Source organism: Cricetulus griseus (assembly GCF_003668045.3).
Source record: "Cricetulus griseus strain 17A/GY chromosome 1 unlocalized genomic scaffold, alternate assembly CriGri-PICRH-1.0 chr1_0, whole genome shotgun sequence".
Lineage (NCBI taxonomy): Eukaryota > Metazoa > Chordata > Mammalia > Rodentia > Cricetidae > Cricetulus > Cricetulus griseus.
The window spans coordinates 164820330-164837591 of NW_023276806.1; the positions used below are offsets into that span (position 1 = coordinate 164820330).

Below are 17262 nucleotides of genomic sequence, written 5' to 3' on the forward strand. Positions count from 1 at the left end.
CGGGAGGCAGAGGCAGGTGGATCTCTGTGAGTTCGAGGCCAGCCTGGTCTCCAGAGCGAGTGCCAGAATAGGCTCCAAAGCTACACAGAGAAACCCTGTCTTGAAAAACAAAACAAAACAAAACAAAAAAACAAAAAAAAAAAATTCAGGAGAAAGCAATCTTAATCTCCTTCTCTATACACTGGCATTTTATAATAACATATTTGTTAATAGCTCAAATATACTACAAATGAGAGATGGATTCAAATTGGGTTTATGACAGAATGACAAATTAAAGTTTACCTGCTTACGAAACTGAATTAAAATTCACCCTTCAAGCCTTATCTAAGCAGGCATCAACAGTTTGGTTTTAAAATGACCTTTCACCCTCTTCCTTCTATTCCAACATCTACTTTTAACTCTTAAATGCTTACATGTCAGGTTTTTTTTTTTTTTTTTTTTAGCAAAACCTAAGATCTTGAAAAGCTACTTTTTTTTCCTTTCAAAATAACAAAACAAAATGGTAGCGTCAAAGTAGAGGAATGGGAGTGGGTGGGTAAGGTGGGAGACAGGACAAGGCAACAACTACTGTAGATTTATGTAGCCTAAAAATTACCCCGAAACATTCTCTTTTATACATTCAAATTAGACATGCCAAGAATGGCAATTTTGGTGTGTGGCCTTTTTTATTTTTTTTTATTTATTTATTATGTATACAACATTCTGCTTCCATGTATATCTGCACACCAGAAGAGGGCACCAGATCTCATAACAAATGGTTGTGAGCCACCATTTGGTTGCTGGGAATTGAACTCAGGACCTCTGGAAGAGTAGTCAGTGCTCTTAAGCTCTGAGCCATCTCTCCAGCCCCTATTTATTTCTTTTTTGTCCCTGTTTTCTTAGTCTTTTGACTAGAGGCTCATCTTGGAAGCCGAAGCAAGTACAGATACTAAGCAAGAGTTTGGGGACAGTAAGATGTAATGTTTAATAGTGATTCCTTCTTATAGTGGGATGGCTAGCCCCTCTGACATGTCTCAGAAATCCCGGACACCAAGGAGTAGTTCAAATGAGCACCTCTTAGTTGAACTGTTGGGATCCTTCCAAACACAGAATTTACTTTGTGGTTCCCTTCGAGACCTCAGTACAGCATGTGGCCTGACACCCCATCAGGACGCTAGTCACCCAGAGCGGGCCACAGGGAGCATTTGTTTCTTCTCTTCAATCAGTTTCTAACTGGACGGTTGCTATAGCCATCCAGTTTTCATTAAGCCAATTATTATAGACTCTAATAGAGTAAAAATGATATGGCACACAAAAAAGTTTATATGATTCACGGTGCAATCTTAGATGAGCCACCAAAAGCTACAAAGAACAAGTGAGAATACTCCCTGAGGGGTGCAGGATAGCACAAACTTCATATTCCATGCTTATACAAACTACAAAAAGATATCCCAAACATTGCTATTTCTTGATATATTTTATATCCACTCCCTACTTGTTACTAACACAGAATTATAGAACTTAGCCATCCCTATCATAGTGGATCCCCAAATGGTTTAAAGACTCCATAGTGGCTCAGAAGACAAGGGACTGCAGAGATTCAAACTAGTTCAGAAGGAACCCAGACAGCTCAAAAGAGCCTCCAAACTGACAGGGAGGAGAAAAGGAGGGCGGGACTAAGGTGCATGGATTGGGAGAGCTTAAAGGTCAGTACTCAGAGCATGAAGAAGCCAACCATTCCCTTCTCCACCTCACCAAATCCAAGCAGAAAACCAAGTGAGAGATAAGAAAAGTTCCTGGAATAAAAGCGACTCCAGGCTGCCCTTGCTTGAGTGGCTGATGCCAAAAAGGTGTCTTTGTCGTGGTTCAACTTGACAGAGCTGTATAACCAGAGCTTTTAGGGCAGAAGTGTTGGCCCTGGAAACTCCTAAAAGCTCGGCTTGGCCATGTATCTCCAGGATGCCAATTAAAGAGGTGAAGAATACTGAAAAGCAGAGTGAGATATACTCAGGGTGCCACATTGGGAAAAGGAATAGATAAAGGGGTCTGGTGTCATGTCCCCCATCCCATCCATCTTTTAAAAGGGACTTTAAAACTGACTGTAAAAAATGAAGTTACTATGGTAGTTTTCAAGCTCTGGTTGTCTGCACTGTGTGAGAGTCAGCAGGTGATGTAATCCCGAAGGAATGGGAATAACTGACTTGGAGGAAACAGCTTCCTTCTGTGTCGGTGTACTAAAGCAGAAAGAGAGGGGATGGTCTTGGTTGCTATTAGCCGTGTACTAAATGCACATCATTGTTGTGCATGGAAATAATACCTGCCACATGTTTATTCCATAATTTTTAAGCAGCAGGCAAAAGCAAAGCCTGACACTATTCCTAGTAGGCATCATTACTTCTTTTGTTCTAAGGGTAAGAAAATGGATGGAAATAAACTTAAGACTTTGGGACAACATAGTGTATAGAAAACGTGCTTTTTTGATTATCGTATTATACTGCCTCCTAGTGGAAGGATGTGTCCAGACATGAATTCTCATACTTAAGCTCTGGGCTGTCCCTCACAACTTCACACTCGCCATTTCTTAATCCCAAACCCCAATTGCTCTTTACATTTAATTTGAGGCTGAATTAGAGAGCTTCTATGAGCTGACAATAGTCAGCTATTAGTTATTTTGGTAATACAGCTGTGTGCACATGTGATGCACTCTCCTTTCTGAAGTGACTCTGTCTCATTAACTGGAAGCTTCAGGTCACATGATACCAGGATACTTAACTCTATTCGATGAGCTATGATTTTTCTGTGACTGAGATGCTGCCTCTGGCTGATTGTTTTCACAGTAATGCTGCTAACAAAGCAACAGAAATGCTCTGAAATTAAGAATCACTCTCTGAAAAAAATTAACAGGGTCATAAAGAAGCTAATTATATCAAATTACAGTTATGATGTTAAAGACATCATAGAGAAACTACTGTTTCCTGAATTTTTGTGTTTATTTTCTACAAATTAGTTAACAGCTGCGGTGTGAACTGTTTATCATTCCATCCTTTGGGTAACAGCATGGTCACAGCCTCTTCTGATGGAACACTTAGGATTCTGGATCTCCTAGAAGGAAGACTCATATACACACTCCAAGGACATACGGTATCAACACTAAGATGATTTTTATTATTATTATAATTATTATAATTATTATTATTATTATTATTGGTAGTAATGTACGTTTGCTGCTACTCCTTTTTTAAAGATTTTATTTATTTATTATGTATACAACATTCTGCTTCCATGTATATCTGCACACCAGAAGAGGGTACCAGATCTCATAACGGATGGTTGTGAGCCAACATGTGGTTGCTGGGAATTGACCTCTGGAAGAGCAGTCAGTGCTCTTGACCGCTGAGCCATCTCTCTAGCCCCTAGAATTTGATTTTTTTACTTTCAAGTTTTGGAGTTTTTTGGTGTGGTTTGGGTTTGCGTTTCGTTTTGTTGTTGTTTTGTTTTGTTTTGTTTTGTTTTTGAGACAGTGTTTCTCTGTGTAGCCCTGGCTGTCCGGGAACTTGCTCTGTAGACCAAGCTGGGCTTGAACTCACAAAGATCTACCTGCCTCTGCCTCCCAAGTGCTGGGATTAAAGATGTATGCCACCACTGCCTGGCATACTTCTAACTTTTTAATCTATAGAAGCAACTCTTAAAAATATTTGTTGTCTTCAAAAACCCACCAAACAGTAATAATATTTATTGCAACTTTTCAAAATGAGTGGCTTTATCCATTCGTTAGTAAATACTACTTCTCTGTCAGTGTGTATCACAGGCTGTACTGCTTAAATGGAGTAATACACACACACACACACACACACACACACACACACACACACACACACACACACTAGATATTATATAGAAGATGCTAGTCCACTAGCTCTGACACTGAGCTTCTCACTTCTCTCTCTGTCCCTCCTTTTCTAATCTAATTGGTGCGTTTAGGAGAAATTGACTATCAGAACCTAACACCTTCTGCTCCCTGCCCTGGACTGGGAGCCTGTCCCTGCTGTTCTTCTCAGATAATTCTTCTGCAAAGACTTGTCTTCATCCAGTGTCACCTGTAACTAGGCCATCACACCTGGCTCATTGTGAATATTGTTTCTAGAACACCCACTTGCCTTCCAGATAAGCAATAGTCTGCTTTTAACAAACTTACTGGAGAGAAAGCTGATGTTTAGGCTCTGGTAGTCCTTATTCTTTTGTCTTATTTCTCCATTGGTTTACAAAATGTTGATAGTCTTTAAGTCTGTAAGTCTTTTTTTGTTTTGTTTTTTGTTTTTCGAGGCAGGGTTTCTCTGTGGCTTTGGAGGCTGTCCTGGAACTAGCTCTTTGAATTCACAGAGATCCTCCTGCCTCTGCCTTCTGAGTGCTGGGAATCTGTAAGTCTTATGGATAAATATTCAAACGTGTAAACTTTTTAGAACAAATTTTTTTGTTTTCTGCCTTATGCACCGGGTATGTTCTTTTAGGTGAATATTAGCTCTTCAGTATCTCAAAATAGAATGGGCTTTGTGGTCTAGAAGAGAAAGCTTCTTCCTGTCTGATGTGTCTGGCCTGACTTCCTGCTCTGTTCTTTTGTTCTACAACAGGGTTAATACAAAGCAGAACCAGCTCAGTCCCATGGAGATGCATGCATTTAGGGAAAATAAATACAACCTATAACAATGACTAAGTAACACTACATAATTAGGAAAAAGATAGAACAGCATTTAGGAGAAAAACTCTTTGCACCCAGATAACATTTTCATCTAGAGGTAGAGGTACAACCTAGGGTGCCGTAGTTACTTTCCTATTGCTGCACTAAGAACCCCTGACAAGCAGCTGGAGAGAGAGAGGGCTTGTTCCATTCCACTTCCAGAAGGGGTACAGTCTACCCTGGCAGCAGGGGCATGAGGTCAGCCTATCACATTGCATTGCTGGTCTGGAAGCAGAGAGAGAGAGAGAGAGCATGAAGTAGGACCAGGTGATACAACTACAAGGCATGCCCATAGTGATGGATGCGCTTTCACCTCCTGAAGACGCCATATTTCCAGACAGCACCACCAGCTGGACATGAAGTGTTCAAGCATAGAAACCTATGGGGGGGGGGCACTTCACATTTGATACATAACTCAGGGCATATGTGAATAAAGCAAAATGTTTTCTCCAAAACTTTGCATATTAGTTTAAGTGTGTGTTAAAAAATAAACAAGTGTTAATATTTTGAGGTGAGAAATAATTCCTCCAATCTTGATGGACTGACCTCATGCAAACTACAGATGTACAACTTCACAGGAACTGTTCAATTTTAAGTGCTTATTATCTCTCCGTAGATAATTTCAGTAACCACCCCACTGGCCTCCACCTGTTCTGTGCTGTTCAAATTTGTGGTTGTACTGCTGACTTTTACTCCTCACAGCTCTCCTCCCATGTCCTGCTCTTAAACTGGAAGTGGCTCCCTGTAGCCTGCTTCATAAGAGGGCACCCAGTGGAGCCTATTATGGTCAAGAAATGGCCTGTGTTTTTATTAGTAATTGGTTAAATACAAACCAGAAAGTCAGAACAAAGCTTAACAGAAATTCTTACCAGTTTATGCATGTGCAAGCCATTCCTTCTTTTGCGTATTATCACTTACATGTGTCCTGACATGCTTGGGTGGTTCTTTATCTGTACTTGGCCACCATTCATTGTTAACTGCTGGATGTGTCCATCAGACACTAGGCACTGTGTGACAATATAGAACAGAGAAGTGGCACTCAGTCCTGTTGGCCAGGAGAAAACAGCTCTCAATCCTCTTCTCTTTACTTCCCTTTATCTTTTAGGGTCCTCTCTTTACTGTTATATTTTCCTTTATCTCTTATGGTCCTGTGTTTACTGTTACATTTTCCTTTGTCTCTTAGGGTCCTGTGTTTACTGTTACATTTTTCCTTTGTCTCTTAGGGTCCTGTCTTTGCTGTTACATTTTCAAAGGACGGAGAACTGTTCGCATCAGGAGGTGCAGATGCTCAGGTTTGTACATCATTGATTTGGATAGAAGGATCCGATTTACATAAAGAGATCTTTGATGTCTTTAGGATGCTCATCACTAGCAAGCCTGTGCATATTGAGATGATGACCAGTGGGTTTTTATGTTAACTTAGCATCAGGTTTGTTGTCACATAGCTGAATAATTTTAAGAATTCCACAAGTATTTTCTCTTGCTGTATTTTATACTTAATAATACATTCAGTTGACACTGAATGCCCAGTTTCAGTGTCCATGAACCTAAGTTACTGCCTAAGATTTTGTCTGTACTTGTTATTTCTTCAAATATTGAGCAGCCTGTGGATTATAAGTTGAAATCATGATGAGGCAAATCTACATTTACATGAGGTGACCAAAAGTCATTCATAGCCGGGTTATTGAACAAAATGAATGGTCAAGTCAAAAGCATGGTGTGGGGCTTTTGGTGAGGAGCAGAGAGAAATGTTTTCAGTTTATAAAATGTTACCTAAGTAAGAATTTGGTTTGGTTTGGTTTGGTTTAGGTTTGGATCTGGGTAGTATTTTTGAGACAGGGTCTCACTGTATGTCACTGTCCACTGGCCTGGAACTCACAATAAAGGCTAGGCTGTCCTCAAACCCTCAATGATCCTCCTGCCTCTGCCTCCCAAGTGCATTCCCCCCTCACACACACACACACCCAGCTCAAAGTAGAAGTTTTAAGTCGAGCATGAAGGCAATTCAGAATGCTAAATCTCCTTGCCATGCCTAAAATGTTGAAGAGCAGTGACAGACATGTGTATCTCTACACATAGACATTATTCTGACTGTTTAGAGCAGCTTTGGATGTTTGACCTTTTGATTTCATATGCTGGCCAATAACTACCAACACCGTTGACTCTCTGTAGGTCTTGTTATGGAGGACTCACTTTAATCAATTGCAGTGTAAAGATCCTAATAAAAGAAACCTCAAAAGATTGCATTTTGAGTCCTCACCACACCTTCTTGACATCTACCCACGATCACCGCATCCCCACCAAGAGAAAAAGGAGATTATTGAGGTGAGTATGCCATGTGCATTTGCCCTACATTTTACCATCTTTGTAGGGCTGGTATTGGACTTGAACCTGGTGCTTAAAATTGTACTGATTTATAGAAAACCCCAAAACGGCAGAGCTCAGAAAAAGTCTGTTTTCACTACTAAAATAAAACCAGAGCTGTACAGTGGTGTGTAGTAATGTGAATAGCTCTTGGATTCACTTCTGGATGGCTCAGAAATAAAGCTAAAAATTATGTTGGCAGTAGTAGAAATGGGAAATTAAATATAAGGCTGCAGAGTCTGACTTGCTTCCTTAACAGTCACTTTGGGAGAGGTGGTTTGATGAGCTGAAAGACAAGTATTTTTTATAACAACTAATGAAACAGGTTTCCAGGAACTTTTTATAGCCAAACAAACTAACAAATATAATTGAGGCCATATTAACGATTGACACCATTTTACTGCTGGCTTGTATACACACACAGACACACAGACACACAGACACACAGACACACACACACACACACAGACACACACACACACACACACACACACACACACACACAGAGAGGCCCCTACATACATACTATGTACATGTTTTTGTTTACCTTTACAGACCTGCAAGAAGGCTCATGGGTAAAGGTACTTGCCACACTAAGCCTAACATGATCTGAGTTCATTCCCCAGATACCATATGTTAGAAAGAGAGAACTGAGCCGGGTGTTGGTGGCACACGCCTTAAATCCCAGCCCTCGGGAGGCAGAGGCAGGCGGATCTCTGTGAGTTCGAGACAAGAGCTAGTTCCAGGACAGCCTCCAAAGCCACAGAGAAACCCTGTCTCGGAAAAAAAAAAAAAAAAAAAAGAAAGAAAGAAAGAAAGAAAGAAAGAAAGAAAGAGAGAGAGAACTGATTGCCACAAGTTGTCCTCTGACTTAAACACACACAAATACACCTCCTAAATGAATAAATTTTTTGTAATAATTGATCTTTCCAGGAGTGGTTTGTTGGATTCTCACTTAAATACTATACTGGCCTTGAACTCAACAAGAATCCTTCTGCCTCAGTTTCCCAAGCATCAGGATTACAGGCATGAGCCACAATAATTATTTGTTAAATGGAAGGCAACGTATTCCCCTATTTCAGCCCATCAGTGTAAGTTTTCTCACTTCAAAGAAAAATCCATTTTTGTTGAAATCTTAGCTCGCATTAGGCTTATTAGAGGATCTTTTGCGGTTCTTTCTGTTTCTGCGGCAAGAGCTAATATCAGAAATCACTATTTCTCTGTTCATTTGAGTTTGCTTTTTTTGTCATTACAAAGCTTTGATTTTCAAGTATTTATTTTGCTTTTTTATATTTTTTTTGTTGTCTTGCTTTTGAGATAAGGTCTGGTGTCGCTTAGAGTGGCCTTGAACTCACTTCATAGTGGAGGATAACTTTGCATTCCTAATCTGTCTGCCACTGTGCCTTCCCAGGTGCTGATCACAGGCTTCTACCACCAGCACACTTGACTGAGCACTGAGACTTTATCTGAATGCAGGATGCAGTCACCCAAGTCACTCCCCAGGCACCTCAGTCACATCTTTTTTTTTTTTTTGTCGTTGTTTTTTTGTTTTTTGAGATAGGGTTTCTCTGTGTAGCTTTGGCACTCACTCTGGAGACCAGGCTGGCCTCGAACTCACAGAGATCTGCCTGCCTCTGCCTCCCGAGTGCTGGGATTAAAGGTGTGCGCCACCAACGCCCGGCCCTCATTCACATCTTTAGATCTGGTTTCATTCCCCTTGGTTGCGCTCAGACCTTTCTACTACTCTCACTTGAAGCATGCACACCGATGCCCTGGGTGTCCTTCCTTCTTTGCTTGTTTTGGAATAGGGGTCTCAACACTAGTTTAGACTGGCCTGAAACTCCTTATCCCCAAGTGCTGGGACTTCCACACTCTCACCATAACACCTAGGAGACTCCATCTTAAATTTTATCTAATCCAGCTGTATTTGGGGATTTCTGCTGTTATTTTTTATTGGCAGTGTTAATTTTTCAATTCTTCTCTGTAATTTGCATCCTTTTGAACAATATTCTGAGTATTAATCACTGGGCTTTATTGCATGTTCATACTTTGTCATCATTATGGGCTCACGTGTGTGTGCACTTGGCACATGTGCATGCAATCTTGTGTGTATGGTATCTGTGTGTTTGATGCTGGGGATCCAATTCAAGGCCACTCACATGATACAAATGATCCACCGCAGAGCTACATTCCTAGCCCTCATTTTTCCTTTCATTCTTTGAACAAAAGAATATAATTTTTCAAAAGAATTATTTATTCATATTTCATGTGTATGGGGGTTTTGCCTGCGTGTGCGCGTGCGTGCGTGCCATATACATGCAGTGCCCTTAGAAGCCAGAAGAGGGTGTCAGATTCCCTAGAACTGGAGTTACACATGGTTGAGAGCTGCTATGTAGGTGTTCAGAATCAAACCTAGGTCCTCTGGAAGAGCAGCCAGTGCTCCTACCCACTGAGCCATCTCTTTTGCCTCAGTCGTTACAGTTGTTAGGTGTGTTGGTTGGCCTTCTGTGATCACATAGAACATAAAATAAATATGGAAATACATACATTTTTCCTTGAGTACCCTTTTCTTGTGTTACTAAAGCTAGTTTGTTGGCCCTTGGCCTTTACTTTAGCATTTCTATGGCTTGGCCCAGCTTCATCAGGATAAAGAAATCCCACCCAAGTGACGTGTAGTAGAGCTACATGTTCCCAGCTGAGTGGTAGTTCCCTGGCATCATGCTCTCCAGTCCCAGACAAAAACAAGCTGTTTACTCTGTGGTTTGCTCTCAGCCCTGGTCTATGTAAGAGAGCTGCTACACTTTAAAATGTCAACAGGTTGACTGAGCAGTTTATTCTGACTCTTTAATTGAGAGCCCTGAAACCAGCCAGGCTCCTTGTGTGAGTTGGTCAGGATGACCCAGACTGTGCAAAGACACTTGGTGGCTTTCCACATGTGCACTTATATGCCTATTAAAAGCTGTCTTTTCATTGTGGAACTAGAGGCCAGTTGCACAGCACATCATGCAGAGAATGTGTCAACATTTTATGTGGCCCAGAGGAAGTTGGCTGTGGGTACCCAGTGTAAATCACCTGGAGGTGTCATAGCTGTTTGAGTTAACTGTCTAGTATGACTGACTTTTGTAAAACACTTTCCAATGCTGTGCCAGAGAAGTAAATGGATTCTTTGAATAAACAGCTAATCATCTTGTTTTTAAAAATAAGTCCACAATAAGGCAAAATATAGTATTTTTTAGAAAGTATATTTTTAGTGTTATAACAATAACTGGGTGGCAGGGTTTGGGGTGTGTTTTTCTTTTGTTTTGTTGGTTTTTGTTTTTTTGAGACAGGGTTTCAAAAACAGGTTTTGAGACAGTCCTGGCTGTCCTAGAACTCACTCTGTAGACCAGACTGTCTTCAAACTCACAGAGATCCACCTACCTCTGCCTCCTGAGTGCTGGGATTAAAGATGTATACCACCACACCCAACTATCAAGTTATTTTTAAAGTTTGCAAATTAATAGATATAGATCCCTGTTTAATTTAAAACTAAAACTTTCACATAAATGTAGCATAGATCAAGAGAAAATTGCTTTGCTCAATAATGATAAACTATGTTTTAAAATAATTAATTCTCTGAGTTAAAGTTTCTTTCAAAGCTTTAGGAAGGTGCACTTAACATTACTTCTGAAATGCTTTACAGCTGAAAACATTCTGAGTGTTCAGAACTTAAAGAAAATATAAAATTATTTTTTAACAAAAAGTATTGAAGTAGCTCTACTATACAGCTATAGTCCTGAAAACAGCTTGGTATTGGCACAAAAATAGATAGGTAGACCAATGGAATCAAATTGAAAACCCTGATATTAACCCACACACCTACGAACATCTGATTTTTGACAAAGAAGCTAAAATTATACAATGGAAAAAAAGAAAGCATCTTCAACAAACGGCACTGGCATAACTGGATGCCCTTCTCCGATAATGAGATTGATGACTACCTTATATGCCATCCTAGAGCCTTTATCCAGTAGCTGATGGAAACAGATGCAGACACCCACAGCTAAACACTGAGCTGAACTCTGGAATCCAGTTGCAGAGAGGGAGGAGTGATGAGCAAAGGGGTCAGGACCAGACTGGAGAAACCCACAGGGACAGCTGACCTGAACAAAGGTTTGCTCATGGACTCCAGACTGATAGCTGGGAAACCAGCATAGGACTGTTCCAGACCCCCTGATCGAGGATGTCAGTTTGGAGGTCTGGGCAATCTATGGGGCCTCTGGTCAGTATTTATCCCTAGTATACGAATGGACTTTGGGAGCCCTCTCCACATAGAGGGATACTCTTTCAGCCTAGACGCACGGGGAGGATCTAGGCCCTGCTCCAAATGATATGACAGACTTTGAAGATCCCCCATGGAATGCCTCACCCTCCCTAGGGAGCAGAAAGGAGTTGGGATGGGGTGTGGGGGTGTGGGGGGGTGGGGAGGAGGAATAGGGGAGGAGGGGAGGGAGAGGGAACTGGATTGACATATAAAAGAAGTTTGCTTGTAATAAAAAAATAAATTTAAAAAAAAGCATGCTTCCTTGGAGAACAGGGATTGGTTAAAAAAAAAAAAGGATTGAAGTAATTTCTTCTTGCAGTATGCATGAGTGTTTTGTTTGTTTGTTTTGTTTTGTTTTGTTTTTTTGAGTCTGGAGCAGTACCAACCCCCTATAATTTATATTTTAATACATTTTCTTAACCTTCTGCATGAAGTGTGGCCTTTGCAAAGGGCTTTGCATGCCAGCTTTAGCGGCTCCATTTGTATGAAGGTAGGGGACCCTGCAGAGTCTCCCATGTGTAAATTACTAATCCTTACATGGGCAGAAGAGTGACAACCAAATTGCTCTGAGAAGACACCAGAGGAAGCCATGTGAAAGAAGGCATGGAGCATAGAAGCCTTGCTGTGTGGACAACCCTCATGTGCTGTGTGGGCACCCCTTTTTTGCCCCCCTCCTCTGGCCCACTGACATACGTGGTGCTGCAGTGACCCCACTCTAATTAAAATTAACATGAGAACAGTGTTGGGAAAATAGGTTTTACACGGGTTCTTTACCTAGCCCATTCACATTAGTAATTCATGGCAACCTGGTCAACTACCATGAGAGACATCTGCCCCAGGAAAACAAACAAAACAACTTTGCTCTCAAAGGGTGATGGAAATATTACATTTGCATAACTGTCCTTTGTAGTCTTCTCCCCTTTTTCGTATTTAATGGAAAATCCAGAAAGCTTTCTAAGGGACATACCCATGTGAAACTAGGGGATCAGGTAAGTTATTCTAGACTTGGCTGGCGGAACATTAGAAAGGCATAAGACTTATGTCAAAATTAGTAATCAAATAATGATCTTGATTGCTTTCAATTTCACAATGGCCACTTGAATATCACCATTATCTATAAATTGCATATGAAATTCAACACGTTACTTGGCAGGACAGGACATTTCCTTTTATTTAACATAATATTTTTTGATAGCCCAATCATGATTCATTGTTAAATTCTGTTGTGATCTTCAAATCTTAGATAAGGTTTTTACCTTAGTCTGCTTAATAAGGTTAGGTCAGATTTTTACCCTAATAAGGTTAGGAATATTACCATTGAGGATGAAAATAAGGTTGCCTATCTACCAATTCTGTATTTTAATTCTAGCTGAAGTACATGCTTATACTGTTTTGACCTCAGTAAATATCCTGAGGAGCTTAAATGATAACAATAATAATAAGAAGAATACCTAAAGCCTGGGGGCTGGAGACTTAGCTGAGAGGTTAAAAGCACTAACCACTCTTCCAGAGGACCTGGGTTCGATTCCCATCACCCACATGACAGTTCATAACTGTAACTCTTGTTCCAGGGGATCTGGCACCCTTATCCAGATATACATGCACATAAAATTAAAAAAGAAAAAGAATACCTAATGCCTATATAGTGCTTTTCCATGTCTTTACATAAATTATCTCATATTGCAACAAATAAAATACTGGAAGTCAGTAACGTTTTTGTCTACATGAGAGCTGAAGAGAGTCAGCGTTGAGGCTAGCAGCTGGCAGTGCTGGCTTTGCAACCCTGGCACCATGGCTCATTATGCATCTTTACCCATCTGTTGCAGTGCTTTGGTTTAATAGAAGTTCAAATCTGGCCCTGTCAGCAGACACTGAGCATCTCTGTGCTGGAGGTCCTAGCTTTAGGACCCATTCTTTGCCCTGCAGCAATGTGCAGTCTAGGGAAACGTTACAGACTGCGTTAGCACAGGTGCTGATGCTCTTGGACTCCTGGGTGACGTAGACCCTCAGAATAGGTGTGGAGGGAGCTTCAAGACTCTACACAACCTTCTCATTTATAGATGTCAGTTGTTCCCCCTGTTCAGCCAATGAGAAGCCAGCCTCTCAATCCCACCCATTTCAAGGCAACTTAATTTTATATGGCAGAAATTTTTGCTACCACGTAGTAAAGTACTAGTAGTTACATTTTTTTTTTTTTTTTTTTTTTTTTTTAATGGGAGGTGCCTCCTCTTTCCTTGTGACTTAAATTTTCTAGGCATTTTCTATTTCAGAGGAGGAAACTAACTTGTTGACCATTTTTATCTCTACGCTAGGTGGCAGTAGAGAAAAGAGTAAAATGTCTCTGGCTAGTTTGCCTAAAATTAAAAGGAATGAAGTCAGCCAGGTGTGAGGAGTTTGTTTTCTGCTGAGGAAGAGCTGGAAGGAAGAAGAGGTGTTGGTCAACTGAGCCAGTCTTCCTCCATCTTTCTTGCATTCAAATGTAACCCTGCTGTACTGTGGTTTCCAGTTGCACCTCCACTCTAACAAAGTGGGCTGGATAATTAGAAGATGTATCTAACATCCCTAAAACTACAGCGAGAGGACTGAGCATGGTGCACACATGTCTATAATCACAACACCTGGGAGAAACAGGAGTTTGGGGCCAGCTTGTGGTGCACAGCCATGGTGAGATTAGTCCCCGGAACAAAACCAGGCCAGCAAACTGGCTCAGCAGGTAGGGCCTACAGCCCAGACTGCCACCCTGAGTCCAGTCACTGGGATCCATATGATGGAAGCAAAGAACTAAATCTCACAAATTGTCCTTAAGCCTCTTACACATGTGCCACGGTGTGCACACATGTGTAAGTGTGCATACGCTGGTACACACATATGTAAATAAAATGTAGTAATTGTAACTGCAGCTGTGCCCATCAAGCCTGCTTACTTTAAAAGTCATTCTGCTCTTTTTTGTTGTTTTGTTTGTTTTTCGAGACAGGGTTTCTCTATGTAGCCCTAGCTGTTCTGGAACTCACTCTGTAGACCAGGCTGGCCTTGAACTCACTGAGATCTACCTTTGTCTGCATCCCAAGTGCTGGGATTTGATCAAAGGTGTATACCACTAACACCCAGCTATTCTTGCCAGGGCTCAGCCTACAGATAGAGTAGTGTCTGTCTCTCCCAGGTGGGTCTCTCTAAAGCACTTAGACTCCAGCCTCAAGGTTTTCCCAGATTTCTTCACTCTTTAATTTGGCCTTTGTCAGTCTCTATCTTTTCTCCTACCTTGTGCTCGTACTCATTTGTACCTTTCCTATGTTCTGCCATGGTACTGGGAGGCTCTTTATCTCACCCTGTCTCTCTGACTTTTTTTTTTTTTTTTTATGTGCATTGGTGTTTTGCCTGCATGTATGTCTGTGTGAGGGTATCAGATCTTGGAGTTTAAAAGTTGTGAGTTGTCACATGGGAGCTGAGAATTGAACCTGGGTCCACTGGAAGATCAGCCAGTGCTCTTAACCACTGAGCCATGTCTCCAGCCCCTCAGGCTTGTTTTCTAAAGTTCCTTTTGTTTTTATTTTGTGTGGAGAAGTTCTATTAAGCTGTATGTCTTTCATAAATGTCCTCTGTCACTGAGATGGAAATCAGGTTTTCTTCTGGGCCTTAAGTGTTCTGAATGCTGGTAGGTTTGCTCTAAGTTCTGCCAGCCGTTACTGTCCTTGGTTCACTTCTTTGTATTGAGAGTGACTGGATTTTATGTGGGATATTTTGGGGCCTTTGAATTTAGAAACAACTTCTCTCAGAGGTAGCCATCAATCCAGAAAACCATTTCCTTTTCTCTATAATTTTACTGCATACATATTTCCAAGTCTATAATTAAATATTGTTCCGCCTTGAATGGCAGGAACCTTCGGGTACAGTGAATTGTACTGAGTATTTTTCTGTAAGCAGCCTTCTCGGTTCACATGAAAACCTTGAGATGTGTGTATAATGTGAACTAACACATTTGTTCCCCCCACCACCAGATTTTTTATTTGTAATTAAATTTTCTAACACCAAAAACAAAACAAAAATTAAAAAGTCCTCTACTTATGATGGTTTTTGCAGCTATGAATGTTCCTATTTTATAGTTGCATTTAGCCACGCCAGATTCCAGATCTGCTTTAATTTGTATAAATGCTTCTGCCCACAGCAGAGTACTCTATAACAGCAACTCGGGGAAAGAGATCTGGGAAAAAATACATGTACTAATGAGTACCAAGAAAACAAACATGGCCCAGGGCACATGAAGCAGAAGTACCTCAATGAGATCCTTTTTTTTTTTTTCCATTAAGATTTCTTTCCCATAGTTGTAATTTCTTTTTGTAACAACCATTCTGGTTATTAGAATGAATCTGACAGTGCTCTAGAACAACCATGATTATAGCAAAGCTATTAAGTTTTTAAGTGTTATTTATACCTGTTACATTCACTCTCACCCTTAATACTGATGACAGATGTCAGAGGCAAAAATCAGCACAAACATGAAGACCACAACGCTGAGTGTCACCTGTGCTTTCAGATATGTTAAGCATTTCAGTGTACTATAGACCTTCCTTCACATTTTAGTAAGATGCTAATGCAGAACTGACACATTTGTATGTTGGACAGAGCTCTGTTCTGCTTGCATTTCACTGCTGTGAGTATTTCAGTGACTTGGCATTGCAGTCATTCCCCACAGTGTGGTGCATGGTTTGTGCTGTCACAAAGCGCTGGTCACTGCTGCCATATCGAGCACTCTAGTTTTTCCAGTGGTGTGGTTTTAATTTTCACTTTTCTCATGCATAATGCTGCTGAGAGCCTCTTCATATACTCATTAGCCCTTAGGTGTTCACTGCTGTAGATTGTTTAGATTGTTTTCCATGGTCTTTCTGTTTTCTACATTTCCATGTATAAGCTTTTTGTATAGATTTTTTTAGATATTTGCTCCTTTTATATTAGATATCATAATATCTCCTCTGTTCCATTTCTAAGTGTTAATTTGATGATATTCATTATGATCTCCCACATCAGGTGTGATCACCGATGCTTCTACCCTTTGTAATTTGCTTTTACACTTTTTCGGGTGTCATTCTCTGCCTCTGGTTACAATAAAGATCTTACTTGTTTATTCTGGAATATTCTACAGTTTGAACATCATGTTTGGGTTCTATTTATTTCCTGCCTACCCTTCCTACCATGGATCCATGTACGTAGCCAGTGTTTAGAACTGCCGGTCATCCTTGTCTGTTAACTAGTGTAGCCAAAGTGTCCTACTGTGTTTATTTCCCATCTGTAGTGCACCTTGCTTCTGAACTATCTACCGTACAGCTCTCTGTTTACTTGAGACTTCTTTAATATCAACAGAAGTTTTAGGCTTTCCCCTGAATTCCTGGTGAATTTTCTTTGGTTTTATAGTATTACACATGCTATCTTTTGATCTGTCTGTATTTTAATCCATTTGGGTCGTGTGCTAGCAGTGGTCTTCAGTCCTCCTAGCAGGGCTGAGGACACAAAAGTAGATTCTGTTTATTTCTCAATAGGTAATTACCCATTTTTGAATGGAAGTTTATTCCTTCCTATGCTTCTTACATCTTAACATTTTATTTCTTTTTCCTTTTTTATTTAATGAACTGGCTAGGATTTTTTTCTGCATCTCTTGAGGTGGGTCTTTCTACTTTAATATTCCTCGGTAGGTGAATTACATTGCTTTTATAATGTGAAAATAACTATTTCTGGCTTATGTTCAACATAGTCAATATCATGCCCACTAGTAGGTTTAGTGAATTCATATTTTGCCAATATTTGTGTGCTTGTCAATGAATATATTATTTCTAGAATATATTAAGAATGTCATCTTTGGATTTTTTGTGATAGAAGATAAGCACATTAA

The 17262-nt window shown here is 40.4% G+C and overlaps 1 protein-coding gene across 2 annotated transcripts in view; it reads left to right on the top strand.

Moving 5' to 3' along the window:
• The window catches only part of Poc1b (POC1 centriolar protein B), a 96205-nt gene that overhangs the window by 48791 nt on the left and 30152 nt on the right, over positions 1-17262 (top strand). For both annotated transcript variants that reach the window (XM_027394138.2, XM_027394139.2), the window contains exons 7-9: positions 2987-3120; positions 5938-6006; positions 6887-7039. In XM_027394138.2, coding sequence (XP_027249939.1) covers positions 2987-3120; positions 5938-6006; positions 6887-7039 — 356 coding nt within the window. The remainder of the gene's footprint in view (positions 1-2986; positions 3121-5937; positions 6007-6886; positions 7040-17262) is intronic.